Source organism: Sander vitreus, chromosome 23 (assembly GCF_031162955.1).
Source record: "Sander vitreus isolate 19-12246 chromosome 23, sanVit1, whole genome shotgun sequence".
NCBI classification, from domain to species: Eukaryota; Metazoa; Chordata; class Actinopteri; order Perciformes; family Percidae; genus Sander; species Sander vitreus.
The window spans coordinates 23,332,164-23,347,163 of NC_135877.1; the positions used below are offsets into that span (position 1 = coordinate 23,332,164).

The window sequence follows — 15,000 nt, forward strand, 5'->3', positions numbered from 1 at the left end:
TTGCTGGCTGCTGGCTGCTGGTTGCTGGCTGCTGGTTGCTGGCTGCTGGTTGCTGGCTGCTGGCTGCTGGTTGCTGGCTGCTGGTTGCTGGCTGCTGGTTGCTGGCTGCTGGTTGCATCGGGCCTTCGGGCCATCTGGCCATCGGGCCATCGGGCCATCGGGCCATCGGGCCATCGGGCCATCTGGCCATCGGGCCATGGGCCATCGAGCCTTTGCTTATGTCAAACCCTGTTCAGTATCTCTAAATAATCAGTTATAATCAAAAAATAATGAGTTACATCAAACTACACACAGACATTAAACACTAAAACAATCACAACAATGTAAATGGAGACAGAACACAAAGGGGTAACTTGGGGGGGTTGAGATCTCCAACTATCTGGGGAGGGGGGGGGGGGACATGTCTGAATGGATTTTAAAAAAGGGATAAAAACATCGGAAAAATTGTCGAGAATAAAACTCATAAAAAGAGACAAAAACCTCAAAAGGCGACAAAAACATTGAAAAAGAACTCAAACTTGGGAAAAAACCCAGTTTTGTATATTACGCCTTTGACAGATCAGAACAATAATAATAATGTTTCATCTAAACATCCATATTTACATTTATAATCACACATCTTTTAGCTTTTTAAAACCTTTGGTTGTGTTGCATCCTTTACCGCTGCAGTCAGTTTACTACCCTTTATATTAACAACCATTATTCTGTTTATATTCTTTCATATTTAATCTGCTGACTCCTGTTACTGTTTGCTGCTGCCGATATATAAAGTTTGAACTTATTTTATCGTTCAGTTCAGATATTATTTCTACATAAAAAGATGGAACACATTAACATTGAGGAAGTGAATAGTTGTTTACTATTATTATCATCACCACCCTAAAACTACAGACTCCATCAGACCTGTTGTTTTGTTACACAGACCTTCAGTGGTGATATCTTCAGATTGCTCACAGTGTAAATGTATGGAAACATCTTCTCAGTGAAAGTGTGTGTGAAGGTGTGTATGTGTGTGTTAGTATCAGGATCAGAGAACGACAGCTTTCCTCTGTTCCAGTCCAGAGTCACTCTGATCCTCTGGAGCTGCTTCTTAAACGGGAGATCAGTGCGTGGAGCTGGTGGAGACAACGCTGAGTATTTACCTCTAGAGAAATATATTATCCATAATCCAGACTGTATGCCTCTCTTCCTCTGGACAGACTCTGCTAACACACCCAGTGACCAGTATGTACTGACTCCAACCTCGACGTCCCAGCTGTGAGTCCCTGAGCTAAAGCCCTCAGAGCCCAGGACAAAGCGGTAACCATCAAACCTCTCTGGATTATCAGGAAGCTGCTGTCTCTCTTCTCCTAGTCTCATACTGGTCAGATCTTCAGATAGGATGAGATTTGGACCAGCAGTGTTTGGGTCCAGAATCAGAGGATAGTAGGAGACCATGTCCTTCATCTTGTTCCAGATGTTGAAGCTCAGGTTGCTCAGGTGTTTGGCCTCATCTATCAGAGCTCCTGAGAGCAGTTGTGGATCATCCAGCAGGGGGCGCTGCTGGACTCTTTCCACTGCAGCCTTGTAGTTGATCAGGAATGAGGCGTCTTCAGCTCTCAGATCGTCCTCTGTGGCTCTGACTGTGTCTGAAAGAGCTGCTATCTCTCTGCTCAGAGCCTCCATCTTCTCCTTCATCCTCTGACTCTTCTGCTCCTCTTCTTCCCTCAGTGCAGCCATCCTGACCTCCTCTTCCTCTTCTAGAAACTGGTGAAGCTTCTTAAACTGATCTTTAATCTGTGTCTCTGTATGTCGGACCTGGACCTTCATGTGTTGTGCTGTTTGATCACACTCCTCTTTAACTTGTTCAAAAACCTTCATCTTCTCCTTTAAGGGCTCCAGAGTTTCCTGGAGTTCCTTCTTGTGTTGTCGTGCAGCTTCATCGATGGGTTTGATTATGTGGTTGGTGTGTTTTTCTGAATGTAGACAGACGAGACACACTGGCTGCTGATGGTCCAGACAGAAGAGTTTGAGTTTCTCCGAGTGCAGACTGCAGAGAGCCTCTGAAGCTCTCTGATCTCTCTGCTGTAAGAAACTCTCACACAGCTTCTTTAACTCCAGGTTACGAGGTGGTTCTGACTTTGAAGATCTTCTCTTACAAACTGGACACTCCTGTGTCGGTTTCTCTGTCCACCAGCTCTTCAGACAGTCTTTACAGAAGCTGTGACTACAGGACAGAACAACAGGATCTCTGAAGACTTCATGACAGACCGAACAGCAGAAATCCTCCTCTGACATAGAAGCCATTTTGTCTCTGAGAGCAGCTGAAAACAGCAGAAACAGCAGACGTTAAGAGAAACCTAAGAGATTTCTGGCAGGAAGCCCAGAAGTCAACCGTCTCCCGTGTTCCCCTCCCTGCTGCAGAAAGTTTCCTCAGTTACTTTCACTTTGAGTCTCTACGTGTTTTTCAGTCTGCAGCAGATTACAGTTAAAGTATTTCACTTCTTCAGTACTTCAGAGCTCCTTCCTGTAACTGTCCTCCCTCAGTTAAAGTCACAGCTTTGTAATAAAAGGTCAATCTTACCGTCTGTCTGTCGGTGTGTCTCTTCTCACTGACGACTCAACAGGAACAAGCTGGTTTACCTGGTCTGTTCAGATGATGTAATGTCAGGTGTGGAGCTTCCTCAGTCAGCTGATACGTTTTCTCTTAAAGGGACAGTTCAGATGTTATGAAGTGTGGTTTCATGAGCTACTTCTCTATAGTCAGAAGCTAAGCAATGTCCTGCTGCATACGGGGCAGCTGCACATGTTAGGCTCCTAAAAACATATATATCAGTTTAAGTGTACGCTACATTTATACGTTTTCAGCTCTTTCATAGCCCGGTTAAGGTGTAAACATGCAGGAATCCCCCGGTTACTGAAGGAGTTCTCTATGAAGATGTTTACATGGCGTTTGAGAAATCAGGGTATTAAACTCATCCTGAATATAATAGGTTTTTAAACTGCATGTAAACACACTGACTGACTGCAGAGAAGCTCATACAAACACACCGGTGTCGTGTCTCTTTAACAGAGAAATCAAACGGTGAAATGCTCTGTCACTCTCTAGGAAGCAGACTCAGCCCAGGATGGTTCATGGTGAATGTGTTTGTCTTATTTTGAAAGTGTGCGGCAGACAGGAAACAGGAAACGCAGCGAGAGAAGTGCAGCAAAGGTCAAATCAAAGTTCACCTCCCAGACACCCTGAGACATCAACACATTACCCAAAATCAATCATCATAACCTCAGTGTGTGTGTGTGTGTGTGTGTGTGTGTGTGTGTGTGTGTGTGTGTCTGTCTGTCTGTCTGTCTGTCTGTCTGTCTGTCTGTGTGTGTGTGTGTGTGTGTGTGTGTGTGTGTGTGTGTGTGTGTGTGTGTGTGTGTGTGTGTGTCTGTGTGTGTGTGTGTGTGTGTGTGTCTGTCTGTCTGTCTCTCTGTGTGTGTGTGTGTGTGTGTGTGTCTGTCTGTCTGTCTCTCTGTGTGTGTGTGTGTGTGTGTGTGTGTGTGTGTCTGTCTGTCTGTCTGTCTGTGTGTGTGTGTGTGTGTGTGTGTGTGTGTGTGTGTGTGTGTCTGTCTGTCTGTCTGTCTGTCTCTGTGTGTGTGTGTGTGTGTGTGTGTGTGTGTGTGTGTGTGTGTGTGTGTGTGTGTGTGTGTGTGTGTGTGTGTGTGTGTGTGTGTGTGTGTGTGTGTGTGTGTGTCTGTCTGTCTGTGTGTGTGTGTGTGTCTGTGTGTGTGTGTCTGTCTGTCTGTCTGTCTGTCTGTCTGTGTGTGTGTGTGTGTGTGTCTGTGTGTCTGTCTGTGTGTGTGTGTGTGTGTGTGTGTGTGTGTGTGTGTCTGTCTGTGTGTGTGTGTGTGTGTGTGTGTGTCTGTCTGTCTGTCTCGTGTGTGTGTGTGTGTGTGTGTGTGTGTGTGTGTCTGTCTGTGTGTGTGTGTGTGTGTGTGTGTGTGTGTGTATAAAAGATGGAAGAGCAGTTTCTCACCATTTCTACCCTCTTTTTTACCAAGGCAAATAGTTTGCTCTTTATTTCTCTGCCACTTGGATTATTAAGTAATGACTATTCTACTTTTGATATATTGTGTTTCCTGTTATACTTGAATAGATACAGAATCTGCACTGACACTCTCTTGCACCTTTCTGTATTTCCACACCGCTCCTTTAAACATGCTACAACCTAACCTTACTGTAAGGGACACTATTGATATCTTCCTTTGTATTTTTGTAGTATGTGTGCGTGGATGTCATATGTCTGTGTGCCTATGTGTATGTATGTTGTGTATAAGCTATTGGACACCTTAATTTCCTTGGGGATAAATAAAGTATCTCTATCTATCTATCTATCTCTAAGTAGCACAACACAACGCAGTTAGACTTGTTCTGAGGTGCAATTCTAGGTCCAATGTTGTTAAAATGCATGAACGTCTTAAATGGTTGAGTATTGAAAAAAAGACTAGTGGTGTTTTTCCATCACATGGTACCTGCTCGCCTCTCCTCGCCTCACTGTGCGTCTGTTTTCCGTTGCAGATGTTAGTACCGCCTCAGCGTGGCTGGTCGTTATATGCCGGCTCAACACAAACACCAGCGTATAAACATCAGGCCACTTGAGCTTGTTTTCCAGTTCTGTGGAGGCTCCAGGCAGAGCTTTCTCCGTAGCCGATGTAAGTGGCCTGATGTTTATACTTGTGTGCTGGTGCTTGCGTCGAGCCGGCCACGTGTGTGTGTACGTGGCTACGGAGAAAGCTCTGCCTGGAGCCTCCGCAGGACTGGAAAACAAGCGGCGCCGCAGGAAACTGCCGTGACCTAACGCGACACCCAGAACGTGGAAGGTGTGTTGTTGTCAGAAGACACATTTAGTTTCAGATGAAGCTGGAGGCAGCAGAAATAAACAGCTGGCTGAACTATTTAAACATAGCAGGTTTGTTCAGGACGCCCCCGTCTGTCGCTTTCACGTCACCTTTTGGTATCGCCTCAGCTCGCTGGGAACCTCGACTGAGCTGGTACTACATAAAGTACCTGTTAGCAGGTACCAGGGACTTTTTTTCGTAATGGAAAACCAAAAAAGGCGAGTAGAGGCGAGGCGAGCAGGTACCACGTGATGGAAAAGCGCCTTTATTAGTCAATGTGCTTAGTTTGTTGGGCTCTGTTATTCAAACTCAGACACCATCATTTATTTTTGATAACATAACCTACAGTTCAGATATCCACACTTATTTACACTTATTTACCAAGAGGAGCCAGTAGGGGGCAGATGATTCCACCGTTACCAGCAAGTTCTTTGTGGAATAATATCCCAAATAACATTTGTTTTATCACAGGAAAGGTACATTTTCAAAAGAAAGTCAAGTCTTACCTTCACTTAACGCTTGTGTTGGGTCTGTTTTGCCTGTTTTATAAAACATAACGTATACATCTTCCGCTAGTTTTACACTTATGTTTGTAATTCATGGTCAATAAACCTCATTCATATTAAAATATGCTTAATTGTGAGTTAAAAAACCCAGAAATTATGAATTACTTCAGCTAATAATTAAGATCAGAGGAAGGTTTGTTGATGCATGATGTTATTTTTGGGCAGTTTGTTTGAAAGGAACCCATATGTTTTATACAGATCTTTGAAAAGGGACCACGAGCGTTACATTATTTATCATGTGGTTTCTGATTATATGATCCAAATATTGGACTTTCTTCTTTGTCTATGTGAGCTACCTTAATGTTAGCCATGTAATATAGTGTAATATATTACTTTGTTTTCAAGATATTTCTCTATTTGCTTGGTTTGTTAGTTTTTATTTAATTTTTAATTTTAATTTTTTAATTTATTAATTTTTTAATTTTTAATTTTATTTTATATTTTTTATTTATTTTTTATTTTAATTTTTTTATTTTATTTTATATTTTTTATTTTATATTTTTTATTTTTTTAATTTTTTTTTTTAATTTTTTTTAATTTTTTTTAAATTTTTTTATTTTTTTTATTTTTTTATTTAATAATAAAAGTAAAAGGTAGTACATGGGACCATAGTAACAGTGTCTGATAAACAGTAGTACATTACAGTAAAGGTAGTACATGGGACCATAGAAACAGTATCTGATAAACAGTAGTACATTACAGTAAAGGTAGTACATGGGACCATAGTAACAGTGTCTGATAAACAGTAGTACATTACAGTAAAGGTAGTACATGGGACCATAGTAACAGTGTCTGATAAACAGTAGTACACATTATTATAAATATATATATATATATATATATATATCGTCTCAGTAATTTATTTCAGTCCACCGGTTAAGAGATCATCAAAAAGAATACGCTTTAGAGCAGAGGGGTCAAACTCAGTTTCCCAGAAGGCCACACTGGAAAATGAGGACCACATCAATGGCCAGACATGTAGAGACTGTTGACATGTGTTTATTTAAGAGAACAAGTCAAATATTTTGACTGTATTATTGCATGTCTCATATACTGTAGTCTTCTCACTCACATTTTGGGCCTCAAAAAGACCCCAAAAAAGTTCCTCAGCCAGCAAACACGTTGAGAAACATGTCGAAAAAAGCACCAAAAACCAGGTGGGCCTAAATGTATTGTGAACCTAAATTGAAATGGGGGGTACTCTGGAGGACTGCAGGGGGTATGTGTCCCCTTAGGGGTACTTTGGAGGACTGCAGGGTGTACGTGTCCCCCTTGGGGTACTTTGGAGGTCTGCAGGGGGTACGTGTCCCCCTAGGGGTACTTTGGAGGACTGTAGGGGGTACGTGTACCCCTATGTACACGTCCAGGGGTACTCTGGAGGACTGCAGGGGGTACGTGTCCCCCTAGGGGTACTCTGGAGGACTGCAGGGGGTACGTGTCCCCCTAGGGGTACTCTGGAGGACTGCAGGGGGTACGTGTCCCCCTAGGGGTACTTTGGAGGACTGCAGGGGGTACGTGTCCCCCTTGGGGTACTTTGGAGGACTGCAGGGGGTACGTGTCCCCCTAGGGGTACTCTGGAGGACTGCAGGGGGTACGTGTCCCCCTAGGGGTACTCTGGAGGACTACAGGGGGTATGTGTCCCCTTAGGGGTACTTTGGAGGACTGCAGGGTGTACGTGTCCCCCTAGGGGTACTCTGGAGGACTGCAGGTGGTACGTGTCCCCCTAGGGGTACTCTGGAGGACTGCAGGGGGTACGTGTCCCCCTAGGGGTACTTTGGAGGACTGGAGGGGGTACGTGTACCCCTAGGTACACGTCCAGGGGTACTCTGTAGGACTGCAGGTGGTACGTGTCCCCCTAGGGGTACTCTGGAGGACTGCAGGGGGTACGTGTCCCCCTAGGGGATACTCTGGAGGACTGCAGGGGGTATGTGTCCCCTTAGGGGTACTTTGGAGGACTGCAGGGTGTACGTGTCCCCCTTGGGGTACTTTGGAGGACTGCAGGGGGTACGTGTCCCCCTAGGGGTACTCTGGAGGACTGCAGGGTGTACGTGTCCCCCTAGGGGATACTCTGGAGGACTGCAGGGGGGTATGTGTCCCCCTTAGGGGTACTTTGGAGGACTGCAGGGGGTACGTGTACCCCCTAGGGGTACTCTGGAGGACTGCAGGGGGTACGTGTCCCCCTTGGGGTACTCTGGAGGACTGCAGGGGGTACGTGTACCCCCTAGGGGTACTCTGGAGGACTGCAGGGGGTATGTGTACCCCCTAGGGGTACTCTGGAGGACTGCAGGGGGTACGTGTCCCCCTAGGGGTACTCTGGAGGACTGCAGGGGGTACGTGTCCCCCTAGGGGTACTCTGGAGGACTGCAGGGGGTACGTGTCCATGGCTGTTGTCCAGAACATTGTTGAACATTGTTACTCCCCAACTTGCACATTAAGGTTATCTATATCTATTAACAGTTGTACATTTTATTTCCAAACCGTATATATTTTACATATTGCTCGTGTAGTATTCTATGTATTAATAAGTATTTAATGTTTACTCTGTATGTGTGTCTGATATTTCCCATTTGTTGTTTCTATATCTATCTATGTGACATTTGTGTCTCCTTCTTTGGACCTACTCTATCCTTCCTTCTACTGTCCTTCTACTTTTTACGAATGTCTCGCTTCTTTCTTCTTATGTCACTGCTTTTGAAGTTTTTTATACTATTTTGACCTATTCTTGCCTTCCTTCCTTCCTTCTTTCTACCATCTTTTTGTCTTTTTTGTTTGTTTGTTTTTTTTTTTTACAGTTTTTGTCTCCTTTTGTCATCATCATTTAAATGTTTTCCAGTTACAAGGCTGTTGTTTAGTAAATCTATTGCTGACATCACTGTACTGTTCCTCTTTATATACACTTATTTTTCTACCAAAAATGATTAGCGCTGGTCAGGGGGTACATGACTCAAAGGAACACGCCGACGTATTGGGACTTTAGCTTATTCACCGTAACCCCCAGAGTTAGACAAGTCCAGACATACCCTTCTCGTGTCCGTGCGTGTTGTAACGCTGTGTGATGGTTCCACCGGTAGCTTAGCTTAGCACAGATCCTGGAGGTAACTGGCTCCATCTAGCCTAGCTTAGCACAGATCCTGGAGGTAACTGGCTCCATCTAGCCTAGCTTAGCACAGATCCTGGAGGTAACTGGCTCCATCTAGCCTAGCTTAGCACAGATCCTGGAGGTAACCGGCTCCATTTAGCCTAGCTTAGCACAGATCCTGGAGGTAACTGGCTCCATCTAGCCTAGCTTAGCACAGATCCTGGAGGTAACTGGCTCCATCTAGCCTAGCTTAGCATAGAACCTTGAGATAACTGGTTCCATTTAGCCCAGCTTAGCACAGAACCTGGAGGTAACTGGTTCCATCTAGCCTAGCTTAGCACAGATCCTGGAGGTAACTGGCTCCATCTAGCTTAGCTTAGCACAGATCCTGGAGGTAACTGGTTCCATCTAGCCTAGCTTAGCACAGATCGTGGAGGTAACTGGTTCCATCTAGCCTAGCTTAGCATAGAACCTTGAGGTAACTGGTTCCATCTAGCCCAGCTTAGCACAGAACCTGGAGGTAACTGGTTCCATCTAGCCTAGCTTAGCACAGATCCTGGAGGTAACTGGTTCCATCTAGCCTAGCTTAGCACAGATCCTGGAGGTAACCGGCTCCATCTAGCCTAGCTTAGCACAGATCCTGGAGGTAACCGGCTCCATTTAGCCTAGCTTAGCACAGATCTTGGAGGTAACCGGCTCCATCTAGCCTAGCTTAGCACAGATCCTGGAGGTAACCGACTCCATCTAGCCTAGCTTAGCACAGATCTTGGAGGTAACTGGCTCCATCTAGTCTACTGCTCCAATAAGTGACAAAATAACACCAACATGTTCCTATTTACATGTTGTGATTTGTAGTCACAGCGTGTACAAAAAACAACGTAACATGACACACAGCCATCTTCTAACCGTAAACAAACTGGGAACTATATTCTCAGAAAGGCTTGCTGCAAAGCATATCATATCATATGTTGTTCCAGAAGGGGCGGCGGTGCAGTACCGTGTTGTTCCTGTAGGGGCGGCAGTGCAGTACCGTGTTGTTCCTGTAGGGGGCGCCGGCGGTGCAGTACCGTGTTGTTCCTGTAGGGGGCGGCGGTGCAGTACCGTGTTGTTCCTGAAGGGGGCGGCGGTGCAATACCGTGTTGTTCCTGAAGGGGCGGCGGTGCAGTACCGTGTTGTTCCTGAAGGGGCGGCGGTGCAGTACCGTGTTGTTCCTATAGGCGGCGGTGCAGTACTGTGTTGTTCCTGAAGGGGGCGGCGGTGCAGTACCGTGTTTTTCCTGATGGGGGCGGCGGCGGTGCAGTACCGTGTTGTTCCTATAGGCGGCGGTGTAGTACCGTGTTGTTCCTGTAGGGGGCGGCGGTGCAGTACCGTGTTGTTCCTGAGGGGGCGGCGGTGCAGTACCGTGTTGTTCCTGAAGGGGGCGGCGGCGGTGCAGTACCATGTTGTTCCTGTAGGGGGCGGCGGCGGTGCAGTACCGTGTTGTTCCTGTAGGGGGCGGCGGCGGTGCAGTACCGTGTTGTTCCTGTAGGGGGCGGCGGCGGTGCAGTACCGTGTTGTTCCTGTAGGGGGCGGCGGCGGTGCAGTACCGTGTTTTTCCTGAAGGGGGCGGCGGCGGTGCAGTACCGTGTTGTTCCTGAAGGGGGCAGCAGCGCCTTGAGTCCCGCCTGTTTATTTCCGTCAATAGAGGAAGAAACAGGAGGTTTGTGTGCATGTAGAGAATGATCGATGCTGAGAATCTGTGTCTTTATGCAAAAACATACTTTATTATTTGTATAAACTTTAAGTGAAGTTCCTGGAAGGTTCATTTTACATTAAATAAACTAAACGCTGGATACGTCAGAAGGTTGAGCGCGGGAAGCCAGGGTATCTGTGCGCGCGGACATGTACCGAGGCCGGCCTCCGCCGCGAGGAGGCTACCCGCCGCCTTTTGAAGGCCGAGGACCGAGGCCGCACCCGGCACCGAGCTACAGAGAGGACCGGAACAGGCCCAGGAATCCGTATCACCCCGGTTACCACGACCACGGTCCCCCGCCAGACCCGTACCGCCGCTCCCCGCCGCGCCGGAGGTACCCTTCCCCCGGGTCTGGAAGCCACAGAGGCGGGGAGTTCTGGGCCGGAGGTCCGCCTAGAGAGGTGAGTCTGTCGGCTTCAAAATAAGGTCCATTAGGTCCATGAATCAATTGTACAGTTAATGTATTAATGTGAAACAAACTAATGTGGTAAACGTACGTGAAACAGCCTGTTATGTTGTTGTCTGTGGAAAATACAGCGCAGTTGAAGTCAGTTTGTTTAATAGCACATTTACACCAAACTCCATTCAAAAACCTGCCGATTTAACACGACCTCGCTTGTCGGCTGCGTGTAACGTTTATTCCGAAATGTTCCAGACAACTTGTAATTCAGTCGGGCTCAAAATAAAGACCATGAATTAATTGAACAATTAATTCATGAATGTGCAAACAAACTGTGGCCAGTTAATGTTATTGTCTCTCGATAATATAGCGCAGTTGAAGTCGGTTTGTTTATAAACACATCACACCAAACTCCATTCAAAAACCTGCCGATTTAGTAGCACATTCACACCAAACTCCATTCAAAAACCTGCCGATTTAACACGACCTCGGACAAAAACATCAATTAACTTTTAGTCATAGAAGTTTAACAGTTAAAATGTAATTACATATTAGTTATTTTAAAATGTATCACCGGATATACCGTGCTAACGCTAGCTAACGTCAGCTAACGCAGCTAGCTGTGTAAACACATTAAACACCGTGCTAAGTAACGTTACTTGTTAAATGAACTGATTTATGAATGAGTTGGTTAACTAACTAAGGATGTTTTCGGCTTCATTGTTTGTTAAACAGCAGTTTACTTCACATTATTATTGATGATATCTGATCTAACATTTCAGGCAGCCATTTATTTCACTTTATTTATATGAAAATCAACTTCTATCTGGGATAAATCAACATCTGTGAAGGTTATTTGGGCTTCAGTTTGCTTTTTGTTTCATATTAATTGTGTGTGTCTGTGTGTGTGTGTCTGTCTGTCTGTCTGTGTGTGTGTGTGTGTGTCTCTCTCTCTCTGTCTGTGTGTGTGTCTCTGTCTCTGTGTGTGTCTCTGTGTGTGTGTCTCTGTCTGTGTGTTTGTGTGTCTGTCTGTGTGTTTGTGTGTCTGTCTGTGTGTGTGTCTGTGTGTGAGTGTGTGTGTCTCTGTGTGTGTCTGTGTGTGTGTGTGTGTCTGTGTGTGTGTGTCTCTCTGTGTGTGTGTGTGTGTGTGTGTGTCTCTGTGTGTGTGTCTCTGTGTGTGTGTGTGTGTGTCTGTGTGTGTCTCTGTCTGTGTGTGTGTGTATGTGTGTGTCTCTGTCTGTGTGTGTCTGTCTGTGTGTGTCTCTGTGTCTGTGTGTCTCTCTGTCTGTGTGTGTGTGTGTGTGTGTGTGTCTGTCTCTGTCTCTGTCTGTGTGTGTGTGTGTGTTTCTGTGTCTGTCTGTGTGTGTGTGTGTCTCTGTGTGTGTGTCTCTCTGTGTGTGTGTGTGTGTGTGTGTGTCTGTCTCTGTCTCTGTCTGTCTCTGTCTGTGTGTGTGTGTGTGTGTTTCTGTGTCTGTCTGTGTGTGTCTCTGTGTCTGTCTGTGTGTGTGTGTCTCTGTGTGTGTGTGTGTGTCTCTGTGTGTGTGTGTGTCTCTATGTGTGTCTCTGTGTGTGTGTGTGTGTGTGTCTCTGTGTGTGTGTGTGTGTGTGTGTCTGTCTCTGTGTCTGTGTGTGTGTGTGTGTGTGTGTTACAGAGGTCTCCATCACCCCGGGGTTTGGCTCCCATCGACCACAACCTGGTCATCACTGTCGGCAACGAGCTGACTGGCCCATCTGGCTCCGCCCCCTCACGCCATCATGACAGGTACCCACGAAAACAGAAATATTATTCTATTATTATAAAATACATGAGTTGTATCTGTTACCAGTTAAGCCTGTATGACTGCTGTCATTGTTCATTCATTCAGAAACAGAACTACCTTCAAAGTGGGTTTTTCGGGCTAAATTCCGTAGTATTTGATTGGTGCAAAGACTCAGGTATGTTGTAATACCAGTACCAGGATTTTAGGACGTGACTAGGAGGCTTTTCTGAAACTGGTGTCGCTTCATAGCCTGACCAGCCAGCCCCACATCCAGATGTTGGGTTTGGGAGCTCCCCATTGGCTGGACTCAATCCGAGGGGCGGGACTAATGGTTGTCTTTTATATTCCCTCTCCACGCAATAGGATAGCGCTCCAACCCAGGGGGTCAGCTTCTCCTCACAACACGTAGCTCCTATGGAGCCATGTTGATGACAAGACATACGTCTTCAAGCTCAGTTGGAGGCTGCTCAGTAACGCTCAGCCATCACCGGGAAAGAGACGTCACTGGTCTCCGTCCAGAGACACGGGGTCTGCTGGTCCTCTCTATAGACTGACTATGGCTCCAACCAATCAGAGCAACACTAGTCGATAGATTAGACTTTAAACTCTGAACACATCTTCCTTTTTTAAGAATGACTTCAGTGCTGAACTCCAAGTCTTCCAGAGACCGCTGTTCCCAGCAGCAGCTTTAAGCCCCGCCCACCCGCTCTATACACGATGTGATTGGCCTGACTGGAGTTTGGTTTTTCCAGCTCGCAAGCTAACGGAGAGTTGCTAGACGACCACTGTGTGTGTGTCTGTGTCTCTGTCTCTGTCTCTGTGTGTCTGTCTGTGTCTCTGTGTCTGTGTCTGTGTCTCTGTGTGTCTCTGTGTCTCTCTGTCTGTGTGTGTCTGTGTGTGCGTCTGCAGATTCTGTGTGTTCTAATGAATCCGGTGTTTCCACACAGAGACTACCCTCCTCGGCCCGAGTACGAGAGGAGCCGGAGCCGGGCCAAGAGCCTGGGCCGCAGCAGGAGCCTGGCGAGAAGCAAGAGCCGGGCCCGGAGCCAGAGCCGCAGCCCGGACCGGAGCCGGGCCAAAAGCCGGGGGCGGAGCCAGAGCCGCAGCCCGGACCGGAGCCGGGCCAAAAGCCGGGGGCGGAGCAAGAGTCGCAGTCCGGACCGGAGCCGGGCCAAAAGCCGGGGGCGGAGCAAGAGTCGAAGTCCGGACCGGAGCAGAGCGAAAAGCCGGGGGCGGAGCAAGAGTCGCCCTCGCAGCAGGTCCAGATCTCATTTATTTTATTTATAAATAACATTTCTGCAAATGTGCTGGTGTTAGCCAGCCAGCTACTTTTTGTTTATAAGCACATTCACACCAGACTCCATTCAAAAACCTGCCGATTTAGTAGCACATTTACAGTACTCAGTCAGTTTATAGTCAGTACTCAGTACTCACTGAGTACTGACTATAAACTGACTGAGTACTGCTGGGTACTGACTGAAGACCAGAACTATTTTGGTAGCAACATTATCCTGCTATGTGGCAGATAATCCTCTGAGATTTACTCGCCAAACGGTAGATGTTGCCCCATTTGGCGCTTGGCGAGTGTTAAAGTACCGGTTAATGTTTCCAGATCCAGATCCAGGTCCAGGTCCAGGTCCAGGGGGCGGAGCTACAGCCGGGCGGTGAGCCGCGGCCGCAGTAAGAGCCGTCCGAGGAGTCGCAGCTCCAGCAGCAGCTCGACGTCGAGCAGCGGAAACGAGAGCGACCGCGAGAATCCCCCGAAAGAGTTCAGAGAGCTGCAGACGGCTCGGCGCCGCAAGGAGCTGGAGGAGATGCTGAGTCAGCCCACCAAATCCATCCTGAAGAGACGCAATGACTCGGAGGACTCCCCGTCACTCAGGGTACGACTACGCAAACATAACGGGGCGAGACAATATATTGCAGTTCATTACCTTTTCCCCAATTACAAATGTCCCCAAAAGAACACTGTTAACATCTGTTTAATCTAAAAAGATCCATTTCTCTTTGTTCATCTTCACTGTTACTGCTGCTGAATGGGATCGTCGAGCAGACAAACTGACCATCACATATATAATAATAGATCCATACTTGGCGTCTGTGTATCGATACAGTATTGCCACAGAAAGTATTGCAATACTATGCAGTATCTATATTTTCCCACCCCTAGTTTACACGTGGCTGGCTATTTTCATAAACCTCTCTGTTTTTCAAAAATAACATCGTGCACAGCTGTCAGTTTTCAGGAAACTGTTCGTTTACACGTCCCCCGTGTATATATACCGCCAAGAGCCCGGGTCTGTCCCAGGTGTCTCCCTAAAAGGAGTTTTCCTCACCACTGTCCCACTAAATGCTCTTGGGGGAATCACTCCAACTGTTGGGTCTCTGTAAACTATAGAGTGTGGTCTAGACCTACTCTGTCTGGACAGTGTCCTGAGACAACTCCTGTTTAATTGAAGAGCACGCCAGACCTGTAGGTGGCGGTGTGACGAGAAGCTCAAGCCCTGTTAGCCAATCAGAATCCCCAAAATAGCAGCAACCGCAACCAGTCACTTCCTCTTCCTCACTTCCTCTCTCTCCTCTTCCTCACTTCCTCGGCTGCC

At 46.8% G+C, this 15,000-nt stretch overlaps 3 protein-coding genes across 8 annotated transcripts in view; 1 reads left to right on the plus strand and 2 right to left on the minus strand.

Moving 5' to 3' along the window:
* Positions 1-205, minus strand: part of LOC144512016 (uncharacterized) — a 2,382-nt gene extending 2,177 nt beyond the window's left edge. For all 4 annotated transcript variants that reach the window (XM_078242544.1, XM_078242543.1, XM_078242545.1 and 1 more), the window contains exon 1: positions 1-205. This exon is cut by the window's left edge and continues 311 nt beyond it. In XM_078242544.1, coding sequence (XP_078098670.1) covers positions 1-205 — 205 coding nt within the window.
* A 684-nt stretch (positions 206-889) lies between these two features.
* On the minus strand, positions 890-2,813 carry LOC144512015 (E3 ubiquitin-protein ligase TRIM39-like). The gene is made up of 2 exons (XM_078242541.1): positions 2,564-2,813; positions 890-2,303 (listed from the first exon to the last, which is right to left on the minus strand). Exon 2 carries the CDS (start codon positions 2,284-2,286, stop codon positions 898-900), a length of 1,389 nt encoding a protein of 462 aa, XP_078098667.1. The 5' UTR covers positions 2,287-2,303; positions 2,564-2,813; the 3' UTR covers positions 890-897.
* A 7,354-nt stretch (positions 2,814-10,167) lies between these two features.
* znf318 (zinc finger protein 318) overlaps positions 10,168-15,000 on the plus strand; it is a 36,847-nt gene continuing 32,014 nt past the window's right edge. For 2 of the 3 annotated variants that reach the window (XM_078281622.1, XM_078281623.1), the window contains exons 1-4: positions 10,168-10,638; positions 12,290-12,399; positions 13,345-13,656; positions 14,010-14,280. In XM_078281622.1, the coding sequence (XP_078137748.1) occupies positions 10,387-10,638; positions 12,290-12,399; positions 13,345-13,656; positions 14,010-14,280 (945 nt within the window). In that variant the 5' untranslated portion in view covers positions 10,168-10,386. The remainder of the gene's footprint in view (positions 10,639-12,289; positions 12,400-13,344; positions 13,657-14,009; positions 14,281-15,000) is intronic. The other variant, XM_078281624.1, reaches the window with a different exon arrangement.